Here is a 21,540-nt window from a genome sequence, read left to right as displayed (position 1 = left end):
ATGGGCTTCCCAGGAGGCGCTAGTGATAAAGAACCTGCCTGTCAATGAAGGAGGCCCAAGAAACATGGGTTTGACCCCTGAGTCGGGAAGATCCCCTGGAGGAGGGCATGACAACCCACTCCAGTCCCATGGGAAAATCCCATGGACAGAGAAGCCTGGCAGACTATAGTCTACAGGGTTGCATAGAGTCAGACACGACTGAAAGAACAGAGCATACACACACACACTACGGATATAAAAACATAAATAGCAGCTTAAAATGAGGCAGCAGAGGAATATGTTTCAGATGAAAGAACAACATAAAACTGCAGAAGAAGTGATGTGAAGATAGGAATCTACCCAAAAAAGAGTTCGGAGTAATGATCCTAAGAATGATCAAAGAACTTGGGAGGATGGATGCACAGAGCAGGAAGTGAGAAGTTTTTTAACAAAGCTCTCTCTTCAGAGCTCCCTTAATCTCATTGTTCCTGAGGCTGTAGATGAGGGGGTTCAACATGGGGATCACCACCATGTAGAACACAGATACCACCTTGTTCTGGTCAGTTGAGTAGCTGGACTTGGGCATCACGTAAATGAATGTGATGGTCCCATAGAACAGAGTGACTGCTGTGAGGTGGGACGTGCAGGTGGAGAAGGCCTTGTGGCGCCCCTCGGTGGAGTGCATCCTCAGGATGGTGATGAGGATGTAGACGTAGGATACAGCTATGACGGTCACTGTGACCACAATGATGGAGCCAGCCGTAAATGAGGGGACAACTGCAGGGATACTGACGTCAGAACAGGAGAGCTCAACCAAAGGAGCAAAATCACAGAAAAAATGATTGACTTGATTTGGTCCACAGAAAAGTAAAAAATAGAAGCAAATAGTAAAAGAGCAAGCATTGAGAAAACCAGCTGCATAAGCCAGTGTGAGTAACTGAACATAAACTTGTGTGGACATTTTGGTGGAATATAGTAGCGGGCTGCAAATTGCCACAAAGCGATCATATGCCATGGCAGCCAGAAGGAAGCACTCAGATGACCCGAAGAAAACAACGGAACCGAGCTGGAGTGCACAGCCAGGGTAGGAGATGGTATTTGTCTCCACCAGGAAGTTTACAAGCATATTGGGTGTAACAGAAGATGAATAGCCTATGTCAGCAAAGGCCAAGTGGCTCAAAAAAAAATACATGGGATGATTGAGCTGAGAAGAGATTCTGATAAGAATGATTGTGCCGAGATTCCCACATATGGTCACCAGGTAGATACAGAGGCTGATCGTGAAGAGGATGATTCGAAGGACTGGGTCGTGTGTTAAGCCCAGTAAAATGAACCCTGTCATTGCAGTGTGGTTCCCATGCCCCAGGGAATCCATGAGATAAGGCTGCTCCTATTGTAGTGAACCTGTGATGAAACATTACATTAAAGAAATTTTTAATTGGATGGTTTCCTTGTTCTTAATACACAGAGGTTATTATTGAAATGAACAAATTATTTTCAAGATGGTTTTGGACTGATTTTTTTTACCTTAGAGTAAAAAAAGTATATCCTTTTATTTTAATTATAAATTTTAGAGTAGAAAAGTTTATTTATTTATATAATGAATATTATATATGCTAAACATTGTTTTCAGTAGTAACGCTGGAAAACCTGCTTCAAATAATGTGTATCTTTTTCTCTTTATATAATAGTTAACATTTATTGAATATTTACTAAATGGCAGGTCTTGGGTTAATAATTTTCTATATAGTTCTATTTTAATTTATATAAAATAATATGTATTTTTATCTCACGTATAGATGATGAAACTGACTTTAGCAATATAACAGCTACGTTTGCACAGCAAGTGGTAAAATCAAGATGTGACTCTCATCTTGGTAGTCTGAATCTAGTCCATTCCTTCAGTAACTATATAGTACGCTATAAATGAAATTAAATAATACTTACGATGAAGTCAAGTCTCTTGGATATGGGTGGATAGCAAATTACTTTCCTACTTTCAGAAAGGTAAAGTATAAATGAGATACCTAGTTAATTACAAAGTTTACAATTTCAATCAATAAAACAAGATCACATTTTTAAAAGGAGAAACACAATTTTCTTAATAGGACAAAGAAGAAATGGAAAGGAAATTTAAAGTTATAAATGAAATCAGCTATTATAAATGTATTATGTTTATTTAACATTTATAGTTAAAAACTAAATGTTTCGACTAGTTTGAATTATCAGTATAATCTCTATGCAAAATGTTACATGTTTAATATCTAGGACATAATTAAACTACACACATTCAAAGAAATCTGATTATTTCCTAATGTCATGATGTTACATTGGAGTAAAATAGAACAAATAATATTAGTTTCAACATAATATACTGCTGAATAAGTTTCCTGGTTAGATAAGAAGTGTACTCAGTTTCACTCAGCAAGTTGCCAGGTTGAAACTCATCTGCAAGTTTTTTGACTTAATATTTTCAACTTTGTCTAAAGCCTCTGGTTGCCTCTAAGCTTAAGTCTTCCAAACAATAAATAGAGGAAGTTTTTCCAAGATATTTACAAACAGTAAGTCCTCAAAGCATCTTAAACTAAGTGAATTTTATAGTATGATACTTGTTGGCTAAATACCAAGTTTAAATATCATTGAAAGACTATGTAATTTTCTGGTCTTATGGGTGAAAAAATGAGGAATCATTATCACTTGAATTAAGCCTATTTATACACTAAGTGGGCTTTCCCAGTAGCTCAGCTGGTAAAGAATCTACCTGCAAAGCAGGAGACCCTGGTTTGGAAGGAAGGTAAGGAAGATCCCCTGGAGAAGGGATAGGCTACTCACTCCAGTATTCTTGGGCTTCCCTGGTGGCTCAGGTGGTAAAGAATCCACCTGCAATGTGGGAGACCTGGGTTTGATCTCTGGGCTGGGAAGATCCCCTGGAGCTGGGTATGGCAGTATTCTTGCCTGGAAAATCCCCATGGACAGAGGAGCTTGGTGGGCTACAGTACAAGGGGGTCTCAAAGAAACAGACACGACTGAGCGACTAAGCACAGCACAGCAAGTACACTAAGTAAATTAGTGAAACTTAGATTAATTCAACTAACGTTATTTGCTGGCTTCCTTGGTGGCTCATCTGGTCAAGAATCCGCCTGCAGTACGGGAGACCTGGGTTCGATTCCTGGGTTGGGACGATCCCCTACAGAAGGGAAAGGCCACCTACTCGAGTATCCTGGCCTGGAGAATTTCATGGACTGTATAATCCATGGGGTCACCAAGAATTGGACACGACTGAGCGACTTTCACTCAAGGTTATTTGCTACATTACTGCTGGATAGCATCTGCCCAATTTTTCCACTGTGATTTGTAAGTACAGTTACAACTTCAGAGAGTAAAGTGTTCTCAAGTGGGTATTGAAAAATCAGTTCATGCGTGCTAAGTCAGTATAACTGATTAACTTACAAAAGCGAAAAATTTTACCTCTTAAAATGAAAACTCATTCATCTTGCAGTAATAAATTCAAACTCACTGCTGTAATATAACACCTGTGCTATCTCATTATTTGCCTTTGAGGATAAATCTCTGAAGATTCTCGAGATTCAAATGTGAATTCAACAGTACCAAGGGTCATTATCACATTCTCAAGTGAATACTGAACAGTGCACCTCACACAAATGTAACTGATCTTTGAAGGGTCTGTCAATTCTCAAGCAATCAAATTTTTTGTTTCTTTGTTTGTATCTAGTTGTACACTTCCATTTGATAATTATTGGAAATATAATAAATTATCTCACAACTAAATATTGGTTCTAAGTTTAATATATTAGATTAAGAACTAAACTTCAAATATAAAATGGTAGAAGGTGCAATCAAGATAGCAGCTTAGGAAGACATCGAGCTCACCTCCTCCCACAAACACATCAAAATTACAAATACAAATGGAGCAATTTTCTCTGAGAACAACTTGAAGACTAGAAGAATGACTCTGTGATGAAACAAAGAACCATACAGAGTCAGGTAGAAGAGAAGTGCTCAAGTTGGGACCCACACCCGCAGTGGGCAACCCAGAGGAGGAAGAGAATATCACAGGCTCAGGGATTCTCCCTGAAAAGAAGGGGGTTCAGCCCAACATTGGGCATCCCAGCCCTGAGGTTGAGCATCAGGAAGATGAGCCCCATTTCCTGGTTTGGAAAACCAGGCGGGCTTACCAGAAGGCTGTAAAAAATGGAGATCTGCTCTTGAAGGGTACACCCACAGACTCACTTGCTCTCCATCCCAGAGCAAAGGTAGAAGATTGAAAAGTTCCTGGTACTCTGGCTAACCTGCCAGATTGCCCCAGAACATTCCACCCCAGTATCCAGCTACAGCCTCTCTGCCAACCCCCCACCAGTGTGTGACTGCCAGCATGTCTGAAGAATAGATGCAGCTTTCTCTAGGTTGCAGTTTAAGCCCCTCTGGCTCCAACCATATCCCCACCAATGCAGCAACCACCATCATGCCACAGGAGAATCCATGGCTTACACCAGGCTCTGACTTCAGCCCCTCTATCTCCAGCTCTAATTCCCACCAAGGAGGTGGCTGCCAGGAGAAGTCATGGTCCTTGCTAGTTTCAGATCCAGATCTCCTACCAAAGCCACTGAGCACACACAGACTGCAAAGGGATGCTCCCTCAGAAGCACACACCTTCAAGACCAGGATAGGTTCATGACGTTGTACAGGAGACAGGGATCAAGACCATCCCCATGGAAAAGAAATGCAAAAAGCAAAATGGCTCTCTGGGGAGGCCTTACAAATAGCTGTGAAAAGAAGAGAGGTGAAAAGCAAAGGAGAAAAGGAAAGATATAAGCATCTGAATGCAGAGTTCCAAAGAATAGCAAGAAGAGATAAGAAAGCCTTCTTCAGCAATCAGTGCAAAGAAATAGAGGAAAAGAACAGAATGGGAAAGACTAGAGATCTCTTCAAGAAAATTAGAGATACCAAGGGAACATTTCATGCAAAGATGGGCTTGATAATGAACAGAAATGATATGGACCTAACAGAAGCAGAAGATATTAAGAAGAGGTGGCAAGAATACATGGAAGAACTGTCCAAAAAATCTTCATGACCCGGATAATCACAATGATGTGATCACTCATCTAGAGCCAGACATCCTGGAATGTGAAGTCAAGTGGGCCTTAGAAAGCATCACTATGAACAAAGCTAGTGGAGGTGATGGAATTCTGTTGAGCTGTCGAGCTGTTTCAAATCCTGAAAGATGATGCTGTGAAAGTGCTGCACTCAATATGCCAGCAAGTTTGGAAAACTCAGCAGTGGCCACAGGACTGGAAAAGGTCCGTTTTCATTCCAATCCCAAAGAAAGGCAATGCCAAAGAATGCTCAAACTACCGCACAATTGCACTCATCTCACATGCTAGTAAATTCATGCTCAAAATTCTCCAAGCCAGGCTTCAGCAATACATGAACCATGAACTCTCTGATGTTCAAGCTGGTTTTAGAAAAGGCAGAGGAACCAGAGATCAAATTGCCAACATCCACTGGATCATGGAAAAAGCAAGAGAGTTCCAGAAAAACATTTATTTCCACTTTATTGACTATGCCAAAGCCTTTGACTGTGTGGATCACAATAAACCGCGGAAAATTCTGAAAGAGATGGGAATACCAGACCACCTGACCTGCCTCTTGAGAAATCTGTATGCAGGTCAGGAAGCAACAGTTAGAACTGGACATGGAACAATAGACTGGTTCCAAATAGGAAAAGGAGTACGTCAAGGCTGTATATTGTCACCCTGCTTATTTAACTTATATGCTGAGTACATCATGAGAAAAGCTGGACTGGAATAAACACAAGCTGGAATCAAGACTGCCAGGAGAAATATCAATAACCTCAGATATGCAGATGACACCACCCTTATGGCAGAAAGTGAAGAGTAAATAGTCTCTTGATGAAAGTGAAAGTGGAGAGTGAAAAAGTTGGCTTAAAGCTGAACATTCAGAAAACGAAGATCATGGCATCTGATCCCATCACTTCATGGGAAATAAATGGGGAAACAGTGGAAACAGTGTCAGACTTTATTTTGGGGGGTTCCAAATTCACTGCAGATGGTGACTGCAGCCATGAAATTAAAAGACGCTTACTCCTTGGAAGAAAAGTTATGACCAACCTAGATGGCATATTCAAAAGCAGAGACATTACTTTGCCGACTAAGGTCCGTCTAGTCAAGGCTATGATTTTTCCTGTGATCATGTATGGATGTGAGAGTTGGACTGTGAAGAAAGCTGAGCGCCAAAGAATTGATGCTTTTGAACTGTGGTGTTGTAGAAGACTCTTGAGAGTCCCTTGGACTGCAAGGAGATCCAACCAGTCCACTCTGAAGGAGATCAGCCCTGGGATTTCTTTGGAAGGAATGATGCTAAAGCTGAAATTCCAATATTTTGGCCACCTCATGCGAAGAGTTGACTCATTGGAAAAGACTCTGATGCTGGGAGGGGTTAGGGGCAGGAGGAGAAGGGGACAACCGAGGATGAGATGGCTGGATGGCATCACTGACTCAATGGATATGAGTCTGAGTGAACTCCGGGAGTTGGTGATGGACAGGAAGGCCTGGCATGCTGCGATTCATGGGGTCGCAAAGAGTCGGACACGACTGAGCAACTGAACTGAACTGAATTTCATAGACAAAGAAAGTCAAACAAAATGAAAAGATGAGGAATGTGTTCCAAATGAAAGAATGAGATATGTTGTTGTTGTTGTTGTTCAGTCGCTCAGTCGTGCCCGACTCTCTGCAGCCCCATGGACTGCAGCATGCCAGTTTCCCCTGTCCTTCACTACCTCCCAGAGTTTGCTCAATCTCATGTCCTTTGAGCCAGTGGTGCCATCCAACCATCTCGTCCTCTGTCGTCCCCTTCTCCTCCTGCTTTCAATCTTTCCCAGCATCAGGGTCTTTTCCAATGAGTCATCTCTTCGCATCAGTGGCCGAAGTATTGGAACTTCAAGTGCAGCATCTGTCCTTCTAATGAATGTTTAGGATTGATTTCCTTTAGGACTGACTGGTTTGATCTCTTTGCAGTCCAAGGGACTCTCAAGAGTCTTCTCCAGCACCACAATTCGAAGGCATCAGTTCTTCAGTGCTCAGCCTGTTTTATTGTCCAGCTCTCAGATCCATACATGACTACTGGAAAAACCATAGCTTTGTCAGCAAAGTAACGTCTCTACTTGTTAATACACTGTCGATGTTTGTTACAGCTTTTCTTCTAAGCATTAAGCATCTTACTTTAATTTCATGGCTACAGTCACCTTCCACAGTGATTTTGGAGCCCAGGAAAATAAAGTCTGTCACTGTTTCCATTGTTTCCCCATCTATTTGCCATGAAATGATGGGACCAGATGCCATTATCCTAGGTTTTTGAAGTTTGAGTTTTAAGCCAGCTTTTTCACTATCCTTTTTCACCTTCATCAAGAGGCTCTTTAATTCCTCTTCACTTCTGCCATTAGGGTGGTGTCATCTGCATATCTGATGTTATTAATATTTCTCCCAGAAATCTTGATTCCAGCTTGAGCTTCATCCAGCCTGGTATATCTCATGATGTACTGTTCATAGAAGTTACATAAGCAGTATGACAATATACAGCCTTGATGTACTCCTTTCCCTATTTTGAACCAGTCTGTTGTTTCATGTCCGGTTCTAACTGTTGCTTCTTGAGGTACATATAGGTTTCGCAGGAGACCTGCATACAGGTCTGGTATTCAGACCACCCAACATAGAATGGGAACGACTAGAGAACTCTTGAAGAAAATTGGAGATACCAAGGGAGGGAATGAGATAAGACCTCAAGGGGGGGGGGGGGAAACCCTAATGAAATGGAGATAAGTAATTTACCTAAAAAAGAGCTCAAAGCAATGGTCATTAAAATGATCACTGGACTTAGAAAAGAACGGAGGAGCATAGTGTGAATTTCAACAAAGAACTAGAAAATATAAAAAGAACTGATCAGAGTTGAAAATACAATAGCTGAAGTGAAAAAAAAAAAAAAAAAAACCACTAGAAAGAATTAATTGCAGACTAGGTGGTACAGGCGCTTCCTCGGAGGCTTAGCAGTAGAGAATCTGCTTGCAATGCCAGAGCCTGTTTCTCCCTTCGGAACTGTAATAGATCTAAGATAGATAAAACTATTCCCACCAAATTATCTATGCTAGAAAATACTCTGCATTTGAGAAGAGTGTTATTCTGCTACCATAGAATGGTATGTTCTATATGACAATGATGATAATGATGATATAGTTGCTAAGCCGTATCTGACTCTCATCACCCCATGGACTGTAGCCTGCCAGGCTCCTCTGTCCATGGGATTCTCCAGGCAAGAATACTGGAGTGGGTTGTCATTTCCTTCTCCAGTAGTCTATATATGTCTTAGTCTATATATGTCTGCTTGATCTAACATATGGTTCAAGTCCAATGTTTCCTTTCTGATACTCTGAATGATCCATCCATTGCTTAAATGGAGTATTGCTCTTGTCCTAGTATTGTATTGTTGCCTGTTTCTTCCTTCAGATCTGTTAGCGCTTGCTTAATATATTTACTCTGATGCTGGGAGGGATTGGGGGCAGGAGGAGAAGGGGACAACAGAGGATGAGATGGCTGGATGGTATCACCGACTCGATGGACATGAGTTTGGGTAAACTCCAGGAGTTGGTGATGGACAGGGAGGCCTGACATGCTGCAGTTCATGGAGTCACAAAGAGTCGGATATGACTGAGCGACTGAACTGAACTGAACTGAACCGAACTGAATATATTTAGGTGCTCCATATACACTTATCATTATTACATCTTCTTCACTAATTGATCACATTATCATTATATAGTGACTTTCTTTGTATCTTGTTATTATTTTTGGCTTAAAATCTATTTTGTCTAATAGAAGCAGAGCTACACCTGCTTCCTTTCGGTTTCCTCTTGCATGGAACATCTTTTTTCATCCCATCACTTTGAGCCTATGCATGTCATTACATCTGTAGTGAGTCTCTTACAGGCAGCATATACTTGCCTGTTATTTTTTTTTTAATCCACCTAGTCACTCTGTGCCTTTCGTTGAAGAATTCAACCCATTTACATTTAGAGTAATTGTTAACATGTAAGGACTTGGGAATGTTCTCTTATTAATTGCTTATGGGCACTCTTGTAATTCAGTTGTTTCTTTTTTCCTTTGTTTCTGCTTATCCTTATAAACTGGTGCTTTTCCATGCTCTGTTTTCCCTTTCTCTATCTTTCGTTAACTTGCTCTAAGTTTCTGCTTTATAGGTTATCATGGAGTTTATATACAGTCTATTTTAAGCTGATAACCTTTTCACATTCATCCACTGTTTCCCCATGTATTTGCCATGAATTGATGGGACTGGATGCCATAATCTTAGTTTTCTGAATGTTGAGCTTTAAGCCAACTTTTTCACTCTCCTCTTTCACTTTCGTCAAGAGGCTTTTCAGTTCCTCTTCACTCTCTGCCATAAGGGTGGTGTCATCTGCATATCTGAGGTTATTGATATTTCTCCCGGCAATCTTGATTCCAGCTTGTGCTTCTTCCAGCCCAACGTTTCTCATGATGTACTCTGCATAGAAGTTAAATAAGCAGGGTGACAATATACGGCCTTGATGTACTCCTTAAATAGATGGGGAAACAGTGGAAACAGTGTCAGACTTTATTTTGGGGGGCTCCAAAATCACTGAAATTAAAAGACACTTACTCCTGGGAAGAAAAGTTATGACCAACCTAGATAGCATATTCAAAATCAGAGACATTACCTTGCCTACTAAGGTCCGTCTAGTCAAGGCTATGATTTTTCCTGTGGTCATGTATGGATGTGAAAGTTGGACTGTGAAGAAGGCTGAGCGCTGAAGAATTGATGCTTTGAACTGTGGTGTTGGAGAAGACTCTTGAGAGTCCCTTGGACTACAAGGAGATCCAACCGGGATTTCTTTGGAAGGAATGATGCTAAAGCTGAAACTCCAGTACTTTGGCCACCTCATGCGAAGAGCTGATTCATTGGAAAAGACTCTGATGCTGGGAGGGATTGGGGGCAGGAGGAGAAGGGGACGATAGAGGATGAGATGGCTAGATGGCATCACTGACTCGATGGCCGTGAGTCTGAGTGAACTCCGGAAGTTGGTGATGGACAGGGAGGCCTGGCGTGCTGCGATTCATGGGGTTGCAAAGAGTCGGACACAACTGAGCGACTGAACTGAACTGAACTGAAGTTCCACCATTTATTCCCTACTTTTATATTTTTGATGTTTCATTTTACCTATTTTTATATTGTGTATTCACTAACAAATTATAATGCTAGATTTATTTTTAATAATCTTTTCCTTTAACCTTTATCCTATAGTTGAGTGGTTGACACACTGTCATATTATACTTGGAGTTTTCTAAATATGACTGTTTACCAGCTTGTTTTATATTTTCAAGTCACTAACTGATACTTTTTTCATTTTAGCTTGAATTCCTTTCAGCATTTCTTGCAAGGCAGATGTAGTGGTTAGGAACTCCCTCAGCTTTTGTTTGTCTGGGAAATTACCTCTCCATTTCTGAAGGATAGCTTTAGTAGATGGAGTATTCCTGACTGGCAATGTTTTCAACACTTTGAATATATCATTCCATTCTTTCCTGGATTGTAGGGTTTCTGCTGAGAAATCTACTGGAATGAAGGTTCCTTTGAAGGTTATGATCTTTTTCTCCGATTGCTTTTGGTATTCTCTTTGTCTTTGATTTTTGACAGTTTCATGGCAATATGCCTTGTACAAGGTCTTTTTGCATTGAGATAATAGGGTGCCCTATTAGCTTCATGAACTTGGATATCTATATCTCTCCTCAGGTTTGGCACATTCTTAGCTATTATATATATATTTTTAATTTATTATTTTATTTATTTATTTTTGGAGGCTAATTACTTTATAATATTGTGTTGGTTTTGCCATACATTGACATGAATCCACCACGAGTGTACATGTGTTCCCCATCCTGAAACCCCCTCCCATCTCCCTCCCCATCCCATCCCTCTGGGTCATCCCAGTGCACCAGCCCCAAGCACCATGTATCATGCATTGAACGTGGACTGGCGATCCATTTCACATATGATAATATACATGTTTCAATGCCATTCTTCCAAACCATCCCACCCTCACCCTCTCCCACAGAGTCCAAAAGACTGTTCTATACATCTGTGTCTCTTTGCTGTCTCACATACAGGGTTATTGTTACCATCTTTCTAAATTCCATATATATGTGTTAGTATACTGTATTGGTGTTTTTCTTTCTGGCTTACTTCAGTCTGTATAATAGGCTCCAGTTTCATCCACCTCATTAGAACTGATTCAAATGTATTCTTTTTAATGGCTGAGTAATACTCCATTGTGTATATGTACCACAGCTTTCTTATCCATTCGTCTGCTGATGGACATCTAGGTTGCTTCCATGTCCTGGCTATTATAAGCAGTGCTGCAATGAACACTGGGGTACATGTGTTCAATTCTGGTTTCTTCAGTGTGTATGCCCAGCAGTGGGATTGCTAGGTCATAAGGCAGTTCTATTTGTAGTTTTTTAAGGAATCTCCACACTGTTCTCCATAGTGGCTGTACTAGTTTGCATTCCCACCAGCAATGTAAGAGGGTTCCCTTTTCTCCACACCCTCTCCAGCATTTATTGCTTGTAGACTTTTGGATCGCAGCCATTCTGACTGGCGTGAAATGGTACCTCATTGTGGTTTTGATTTGCATTTCTCTGATAATGAGTGATGTTGAGCATCTTTTCATGTGTTTGTTAGCCATCTGTACATCTTCTTTGGAGAAATGTCTGTTTAGTTCTTTGGCCCACTTTTTGATTGGGTCTTTTATTTTTCTGGCATTGAGCTGCATAAGTTGCTTGTATATTTTTGAGATTAATTCTTTGTCCATTGTTTCATTTGCTATTATTTTCCCCCATTCCGAAGGCTGTCTTTTCACCTTGCTAATAGTTTCCTTTGTTGTGCAGAAGCTTTTAATTTTAATTACATCACATTTGTTTAGTTTTGCTTTTATTTTCAATATTCTGGGAGGTGAGCCATAGAGGATCCTGCTGTGATGTATGTCAGAGAGTGTTTGCCTATGTTCTCCTCTAGGAGTTTTACAGTTTCTGGTCTTACATTTAGGTCTTTAATCCATTTTGAGTTTATTTTTGTGTATGGTGTTAGAAAGTGTTCTAGTTTCTCTCTCTTTTTTTTTTTTAGAAGTCATTGACCAGTTTTCCCAGGACCACTTCTTAAAGAAATTGACTTTTCTCCATTGTCCATTCTTGTCTCCTTTGTCAAAGATAAGGTGTCCATAGGTGCATGAATTTATCTCTGGGCTTTCTATTTTGTTCCATTGATCTATATTTCTGTCTTTGTGCCAGTACCATACTGTCTTGATGACTGTGGCTTTGTAGTAGACTGAAGTCAAGTACATTGATTCCTCCAGTTCCATTCTTTTTTCTCAAGATTGCTTTGGCTATTCGAGGGTTTTTGTATTTCCATACGAATTGTGAAATTATTTGTTCTCATTCTGTGAAAAGTACCGTTGGTAGCTTGATAGGGATTGTATTGAATCTATAGATTGTTTTGGGTAGTATACTCATTTTCACTGTATTGATTCTTCCGATCCATGAATATGGTATATTTCTCCATCTATTTGTGTCCTCTTTGATTTCTTTCACCAATGTTTTATAGTTTTCTATATATAGGTCTTTTGTTTCTTTAGGTAGATATATTCCTAAGTATTTTATTCTTTTCATTAAAATGGTGAATGGAATTGTTTCCTTAATTTCTCTGTTTTCTCATTGTTAGTGTGTAGGAATGCAAGGGATTTCTGTGTGTTGATTTTATATCCTGCAACTTTACTATGCTCATTAATTAGCTCTAGTAATTTTCTGGTGGAGTCTTTAGGGTTTTCTATGTATAGGTTCATGTCATCTACAAACAGTGAGAGTTTTACTTCTTCTTTCCAATCTGGATTCTTTTTATTTCTTTTTCTGTTCTGATTGCTGTGGCCAAAAGTTCCAAAACTATGTTGAATAGTAGTGGTGAGAGTGGGCGCCGTTGTCTTATTCCTGACTTTAGGGAAATGCTTTCAATTTTTCACCATTGAGGATAATGTTTGCTGTGGGTTTGTCATATATAGCTTTTATTATGTTGAGGTATGTTCATTCTATTCCTGCTTTCTGGGTTTGTTTGTTTTTTTAAATCATAAATGGATGTTGAATTTTGTCAAATGCTTTCTCTGCATCTATTGAGATAATCATATGGTTTTTATTTTTCAACTTGTTAATGTGGTGTATTACATTGATTGATTCGTGGATATTGAAGAATCCTTGCATCCCTGGAATAAAGCCCACTTGGTCATGATATATGATCTTTTTAATATGTTGCTGAATTCTGTTTGCTAGAATTTTGTTAAGGATTTTTGCATCTATGTTCATCCGTGATATTGGCCTGTAGCTATTATATTTTAAAATAAACGTTCTTTCTCCTCTTCTCCTTCTTCTCTCCTTTTGGAACTGCAATTATTCTAATGTTTGTACATTTGATGGAATCCCAAAGATCGCATCATCTTTCTTTGTTCTTTGTCATGCTTTTTTCTTTCTTCACCTCTGGATGGATTCTTTCAAAGTTCCTACTAGCTAGATCATTTATTCTGTCTCCCATTTGGTCTACTCTACTATAGATGCCTGATGCCTTCCATAGCATTTTTCATTTATTGAATTCTTCAGCTCCAGAATTTCTGTTGGATTCTTTTTTATATAATTTCTATCTCTTTGTTAAATGACTCATTTTTTCATATATTGTCTTTCTGTGTTTTTTTAATAGCTGTTGAGTTTCCCCAAGACAGGTATTTCAAATTCTTTGTCAGATTTCAGTATTTTGTGCCATTGAGTTCAGTTGCTGGATGATTATTATTATTCTTTTGATGATGACATACTTTCTTCAGCCTTCATGTGCCTTATAATTTTACAGTGATGGTTTTGCATTTCCTATAATATCTGGGATTTTCCCCCTGAACTTGTATGGATATACCTGCTCTCAGAGGCTTGTAGACTTCTTGCTTAATTACTGAATACAGTCAGCTTAACTTCATCCCTTTAGTGTCTTTTAACATTCTTATCTGCTTCTTTTCTGATCTTCTCCCCTACCCCAGTCATGGAGGTATTGCCTCAGTAACACTTTTTTAGATGGACTTCTCCAGCAGTGTCTTGAAATGCCAGGGAAGACAAGCACTCACTCACTGCTGTCCTTTTCCTTTGTAGGAGAGAACATTGCCTGCTAGTTCCTCCCCAGGCCCTGTTGCCTTGGGGAAACAGCAGTACTGGCAAAGCTGTAGTCTTCACTGCATCCAAACTCACATTACTATTATTTTTCTCCAGCTGCATGCAGGAATCCCTCACCTGGAAAGCTACCTTTCTACAGTCTCTCTGATCCATAGGTTTCTGCCCAAGTCTGCACTCTCCAGGTTTTCCTTGGCAGGGGCCGAGAAGAATTGAGACAAATTCACTGACTCCTGCTGGTTTTGAGGCCCATATTGGGGTCTTTCTCACTATCACTAGATGCATAGGTGGTCAAGATTCCTCCTGGATCCCTTGATGTATGGTTCTGGATCCCACAACACCCACTGAGGTACTTTGTTGATGTATGGATGCCTAATTAGTTGTTTAAAGAGGGGAGGACAAAAAGGAGAGATGTCTCGCACTACCATGAAGCTAATCTCACTCTGGACTTAATGTAGTGGACAGTGGAAACATTGATTATGACTAAATAGAAAGATCACATGATATAACTTGTATTAAGTGTAGTCTGGTATTTATATTTATTGAAGGAAAAATGAGATCTTTAAAAATATTATCCCTTTTTATTTAAAAATATCCACATAGAATAAAACAACTGGGAGAAAAAACACAAAGAGGTCTATAAAAATACAAATAACTTTAAATTCTATAAGGGAAACCATCTGGTTTAAAGAGAGCATTTTATGGGCTAATCCAGAAGTTCCAATGAAATTATGTGCAAGAAATCTGAGAATTTCAGTATAAGAGGCAACAATACTAAGAGGGAAAGAATGGTTTATCACACCTTATAGAAGTATACAGCATACATTTGACAAGATTGAAACAAACCTTAAAAAAAGAAACCTTACTTTCTGACCTAGAAAGGAGCCAGGTCATGTCAATTAGCCCCCAGTAGTTTTTCTTCTGGAAACTCTTGAACATATTTTTGAGATTAGATCCCTGAAAGGGAAGAGCTAAGCTAAATGGAGCTTTCAGATATCCTCTGAGTTAGCTTGCTGAGACTCACCTGCAGAGATATTATGGGAAGAATCCTGTTGCTCAGATCACAAAGCAGCAGAAGCTTTACAACTACCAGCATCACTGATTTCAGTCCTTAGATTATCTGTACATCACGGATACCATCTCTGTCAGATGACAAGATTATGGATGGCAACACTGCTATTTATTTCCCACTCAAGGAAGTTCAGGTGCTTCCAGAAGTTATTTCCAAAGACTACATTCAAAGAGCACAGAATTTATTTGAAAAGATTTGTACTTGTAGGGGCAAAAAATGGTGGGTAAAGTAAGAATAAAACTTTTTTTTTTTTGGCTAATGTTCCTATCTTGGTGAATACACATTTTTTTTACACTGAATTTTTTTCTTGGAATAGTGTAATGAAATTTGTGAGTCTCAAATACTATGAATATACACTGAAATTTACTTAAGATATTATTTATTTATCTGCAGAAGAAGTCTTCATTACACAATGTTTATTATTAAAAGTCAGATTACTTTAGGACTACCAATGTGTTCTAGCCATTAATTTTCTCATGGCCTCTTTAACTTCCTTGTTTCTAAGACTGTAGATGAGGGGGTTCAACATGGGGATTATGACTGTGTAGAACACAGACACCACTTTGTTTTGTTCAGCTGAGTAGCTGGACTTGGGCATCACATAAATGAATGTGATGGTCCCATAGAACAGAGTAACTGCTGTGAGGTGGGACGTGCAGGTGGAGAAGGCTTTGTGCCGCCCCTCAGTGGAACGCATCTTCAGGACTGAGAAAAGGATGTAGATGTAAGAGAGAGCAATGATAAACACAGTGACTACAATAATTGAGCCAGAAGAGATGGCTGGAGTTATTTCAGAAGTAAAATCATGAGAACAAGAAAGTTTCAAAAGTGGCGAATAATCACAGAAAAAGTGATTGACTTTATTTGATCCACAGAAGGACAGGCTTAACAAACAGCCAGTAAATGTCCAAGCATTCACACACCCACCTAGATAGGAAGCCCCCACTAAGAGAATGCAGATTCTGGGGGACATGTGGGTGGAGTAGAGCAGGGGCAAGCAGATGGCCACATAGCGGTCATAGGCCATGGCAGCCAGCAGGAAGCACTCAGCTGTCCCAAATGTGACCACAGAACAGAGCTGAGCAACACAACCAGCAACACGGATAGAAGTTCCTTCCCTGAGGAAGCCCATGAGCATGACAGGTGTGACTGATGCGGAGTACCCAACGTCCACAAAGGCCAAATGGCAGAGGAAAAGGTACATTGGGGTGTGAAGCTGAGGGCTGCTTCTGATTAACATGATTATGCTGATATTACCCATTAAGGTGACCAGATAGATTCCCAAAAACACAATAAATAAAATGGCACAAACTGTAGTATCCTCTGCTAACCCCAAAATAATGAACTCTGTCACAGTTGTGTAGTTTCCAGTCCCCATCTATACTGAGAATGGTGCCCACTGAAAGAAAACAAGTGGATATTAGAAGAAAATACTATAATCTGCATACTTACTTTTATAATAGCTATATAAGAAAATACCAACATATATACCCATATGAAAATATTTGGGGAAAATGTTTTCACACATGATATCTTGCATAAGACTTGAAAATATAAATGTTCATTGATATAAGGCCAGAAATACTCAGAAAAATCTGTTTTTTTAACTTAACACATTCAAGTCACATTTGCATTGTGTAGTTGGTTTAGGTGGTCCATGAGGAATAGATTCTCATGAACACATCCTAGACATGTCCACCAAACAGTATGAGCGACCCAATAACTATATCTTCTAAACCAAAGACATGATGAAAGGGAGTAGAAATGTTGGAACGGGCCAGGACCCATGGAAAAGAACAACTGTTCAAAATATGTGAGCTATCATTTCTTGTATAAAAGAGGATGAGCAACTGAATTTAAACAGGTATCACAGTTTTCAAGCACAACAAATATCCAGGAAGTTTGAACAAAGGCAGGATGTAGAACAAGGTGCTCAAACCATGATCAAATCAACCTAGAGAGACTGAGTTTTAGAAAGGGAGATGGTATCATGTTAGGATCGAGTATTCTGATTCATGATAGTGAGTCAATCCAGGTAAAGGGAACCAGACACATTGATCAGATTACTCCAGAAAGATTCCACAAGTGCCTGAGACTTTGCATAACCTGGGACTATGGCTGTTAGCAAAAAGGTTCCAGCTTCCTACTTCCCAGAGGCACCTAGCCCCATGTGAATAGCACCTGTCTGTGAAAAATCACACCTTTAGGTCAGCTTCTAGGAAACTCTTTCCCTTATCAACTTGTTTGAGAAAAAAATGAAAAAGCAAGAAAAGCATGAGAGCTTTCTCACCATCACAGAATGGTAAGCTTCAAAATGCAGTCCCATCCATTCCATCTCTCTCATTTTATAAAGTTAGAAACTGAAATCTAAAGAAATTGGGTAACTAATTTTAGGTTAAATGTCTTTCTTACGACTGAGCTGAAGTCAAATTTCATTCCTGGAGCCTTCTAACTCATTACCACATTGATAAAACACAAATATTTTCTATACTTTCTAAAGAAGAACATAGAATATCAGAATGTATATTTGGTTCATTTATAAATTCAAAGTAAAAGTGAAAGTGAAGTCGCTCAGTTGTGTCCAACTCTTAGCGACCCCACGGACTGCAGCCTACCAGGCTCCTGCATCCATGGGATTCTCCAGGCAAGAGTACTGGAGTGGGCTGCCATTGCCTTCTCCATAAATTCAAAAAGTTTTTCAATTACATTAATACATAGGTAATATCTTTACTCTTAAAAGGATGACTTTGAAATCTAGTAATTCATATAAATAAATGCCTACAAGGTAATGACAACTCTGTGAGGCAGATGATATATGTACTCAGTGCCCCGATACAGAAAATTGACATGCTCATGTGTTCAACTGGACTGTTAGGGGTGTTTAGTAGGTAAGAAATCAAATTTAACTAGGATTTCTTTTGGAGAGCAATAAAAGAGATAGGTATGACATTTGAGGGTAGATGCAATGTAGAGAGTGAAACCACCATTATTTAAGCAGAACATTTAAGATGAATGAGTACATGCGATGGGTAAAGCCAACAGAAAAATGTCAGGCCCCCAGGGAAATGCTTTCATTATTCTACTAAAGAGAATGAGCTAGGGGGGCGCGCGCCGGCCTCTGACTGGAGGCCGCGGCGGCGGAGGCGCTAGCTCCCCGATAATGGTGGACTGCAGAGCCCGTGAGAGAGAGGAGCGGCGGCGGCTACCCTGAGAAACCTTGACCTTGAAGATGGTGAGTAGCCAGCCAAAGTACGATCTAATACGGGAGGTAGGCCGAGGTAGTTACAGTGTTATATATGAAGCAGTCGTCAGAAAGACCTCTGCACGGGTGGCAGTGAAGAAAATTCGACGCCATGCACCTGAAAACGTTGAACTAGCGCTGCGTGAGTTCTGGGCACTAAGCAGTATCAAGAGCCAACATCCAAATGTGATTCACTTGGAGGAATGCATCCTACAAAAAGACGGGATGGCACAAAAGATGTCCCACGGCTCTAATTCTTCCCTTTATTTACAGTGGCAAACACATGCAACAAGGCAAATGTATGCAAAGAAGACTTCTGCAGACCATTGCAATTATGGCTACCATGGGGGAGACAGCATGGAGAGCTTGTAGAGACTTCACTAAAAGGAGAAATTGCCTTTGATCCCAGAAGCGCCTATTACTTGTGGTTTGTGATGGATTTTTGTGATGGAGGAGATACGAATGAGTATCTGTTGTCCAGGAAACCCAATCGTAAAACTAACACCAGCTTCATGCTTCAGCTGAGCAGTGCCCTGGCTTTCTTGCATAAAAACCAGATCATCCATCGAGATCTGAAGCCTGATAACATCCTGATTTCTCAAAGCAGGTTGGATACCAGTGACTTGGAACCTACACTCAAAGTGGCTGATTTTGGTCTAAGTAAAGTTTGTTCAGCATCTGGGCAGAATCCAGAAGAACCTGTCAGTGTAAACAAGTGTTTCCTTTCTACAGCTTGTGGAACAGATTTCTACATGGCTCCTGAAGTGTGGGAGGGACATTATACAGCAAAAGCTGACATCTTTGCTCTGGGGATTATCATCTGGGCAATGTTGGAAAGGATCACCTTCATAGATACAGAGACAAAGAAGGAACTCTCGGGGAGTTATGTAAAACAAGGAACTAAGATTGTGCCTGTTTGGGAGGCACTTCTGGAAAATCCCAAAATGGAACTTCTCATTCCTGTGAAGAAAAAGTCTATGAATGGGCGAATGAAACAACTGATTAAGGAAATGCTGGCTGCAAACCCTCAGGATCGTCCAGATGCTTTTGAACTAGAACTCAGATTAGTACAAATTGCATTTAAAGATAGCAGCTGGGAAACGTGACACATATATTATTTGCAAATATCTTGGATGATATGCTGCTTCTGTTTTAACAGTGATGCAACATAATGTGGCTGAAAAAAGAATATAAAAAGCTAAACTCCAAAACAAAAAACAAAAAAAATAAAAAAATAAAGAGAATGAGCTAGAAAGACAGGAGATGGTGATAGTCCAGTTTGAGATGCTTAAATGAGATCAAAAGCTGCAGTTATTGGCAAATGACACTGTCTAGTAAATCAATGGAGTGACTGGATATAGTAGGGAGAAAAAGAAGATCTTTGGAGGGGAAATCAAGAAACTAAGGGGCCATAATGTTCAAAGGATCTTCTCTATGAAGATATTAAAATCACAATTCTTGTCCATCAGGAATTGTGACAGGGATACCATTAAGAGAGGTAGAGCAAGCCAAAGCCAAAAACTTTCTAAGGATGAGGAAACATAACGCTAGTTAGTAGGTGATTGCAAAAAGGTGGAGGAAGATAAGGAGGATTGGTTATAGATGATGTAAACTCAGCTATAAGTATTTGTAATCCAAAGAGAAACAATGTCTGTAAGTGGCAGTGGAGGAGAAGGAATACCATCCTCTACCAGGCCCAGGAGTATTAAGAGTAAGATAAAAAACATGTATCTCTTGAGAAGACTGTAGAGAAAAAAAAAAAAATGTCCTCAGGGTTAGCAAAGCATTAATATCTATTGAAAAGAAGAGTGAAGAGAATGGAATGCTCTAAAGAGATACTGAAGACATGAGATTTTGTTGATAATTGTAAGTACAAGAAACAGGAAAAAGGCTTCAGGAGTTAAAGAGAAATGGAAGCAGGACCTCTTGATTCAAGAGAAAATGAGACTTGAAAATAACCTTTCTTAACTCCAGTAGAATGAAGTTAACATTCAAAGACCAAGTAAAGATAATTTGAAAAAATAATGGATAGATATTATTATGTTGTATTTAACAGCTGAATGAACAAAAAAGGTAATGAAGGCTACTCCCAAAACTGTGGAGGAAGGGTAATGGGGAAAATCAGAGCCTATTTTGAATGTCAGTGATGGCATGGACCAAAGCATTGTAAAGATATGCCATGAGCTTTGCAGCCATATAGGCCTGTAATCAGATTCTAGATTTACCACTGATTATCTATGGAATCTTAGACAATTTATATAAGTTTTCAACTCTTCATTATTTATTTGTTTCTTTAAAAAATACTTCACATGATTCTTGTGTTAAATAAGATGATGTATATAATACAAAGTATTGCTCATAGAAATAAGTGGACTTAATAAAGTATTATTTCCTTGAAGTAACCCAAATCTTAAGTTCTAATACAAAAGTGAAAAACAAATATTATTGTATCAATAGAAAAGGAAAATTATTACCTGCAGATGTTTATACCTCAATGATAAGGACAAATGTCAAAAACTCATTGTAAAGCAAGGCTATATTTATGAGATTCAGGGTCTTTGGGGATGTAATCCCTTGAGTACATTACTTGTTTGTGAAAATTCTTCTGGAAATCTATCAGAACAGAGAAAATTTCAGGTATACCTGCTCATGTAAATATATGTCATCTCAAGAATATCTACAAACACTTTTTGTTAATGAGTTTTCAAAGTGAAAACTTTTGATGCATTTCTAAACTAATTCTAACTGTATTGGAACATGCAAGAAGAAACAAAGATACAGTGTAGGAGATGTAATTTCAACTCAAAACAGAAATTCTTCTGGGAAAAATAAGTGCTTGTGTGTGCATGTGGTGGGGAGGGTTTGGCTGTGGCTAGGCAGTAAATATCAAACTAATATGAAAAGATGGGACTCAGGAGTCTCATGGTACTTGGTTT

General features: G+C 39.4%; 3 protein-coding genes across 3 annotated transcripts; 1 reads left to right on the top strand and 2 right to left on the bottom strand.

The window, feature by feature from the left end:
• Positions 1 to 424: 424 nt before the first annotated feature.
• Positions 425 to 1,354, bottom strand: LOC101103505 (olfactory receptor 5P6-like). The gene has a single exon (XM_012096554.4). It carries the CDS (start codon positions 1,352 to 1,354, stop codon positions 425 to 427), a length of 930 nt encoding a protein of 309 aa, XP_011951944.2.
• Positions 1,355 to 15,808: 14,454 nt separating this feature from the next.
• Positions 15,809 to 16,741, bottom strand: LOC101110265 (olfactory receptor 5P80-like). The gene has a single exon (XM_004016184.3). The coding sequence runs from the start codon at positions 16,739 to 16,741 to the stop codon at positions 15,809 to 15,811; it is 933 nt and encodes a 310-aa protein (XP_004016233.3).
• Positions 16,742 to 18,592: 1,851 nt separating this feature from the next.
• On the top strand, positions 18,593 to 19,806 carry LOC114118260 (serine/threonine-protein kinase PDIK1L-like). The gene is made up of 2 exons (XM_060400194.1): positions 18,593 to 18,746; positions 18,878 to 19,806. Exons 1-2 carry the CDS (start codon positions 18,593 to 18,595, stop codon positions 19,708 to 19,710), a joined length of 987 nt encoding a protein of 328 aa, XP_060256177.1. The 3' UTR covers positions 19,711 to 19,806.
• The last annotated feature ends 1,734 nt before the right edge of the window (positions 19,807 to 21,540 follow it).

Source organism: Ovis aries, chromosome 15, assembly GCF_016772045.2.
Source record: "Ovis aries strain OAR_USU_Benz2616 breed Rambouillet chromosome 15, ARS-UI_Ramb_v3.0, whole genome shotgun sequence".
Lineage (NCBI taxonomy): Eukaryota > Metazoa > Chordata > Mammalia > Artiodactyla > Bovidae > Ovis > Ovis aries.
This window is presented reverse-complemented; position numbering and strand designations above follow the sequence as displayed.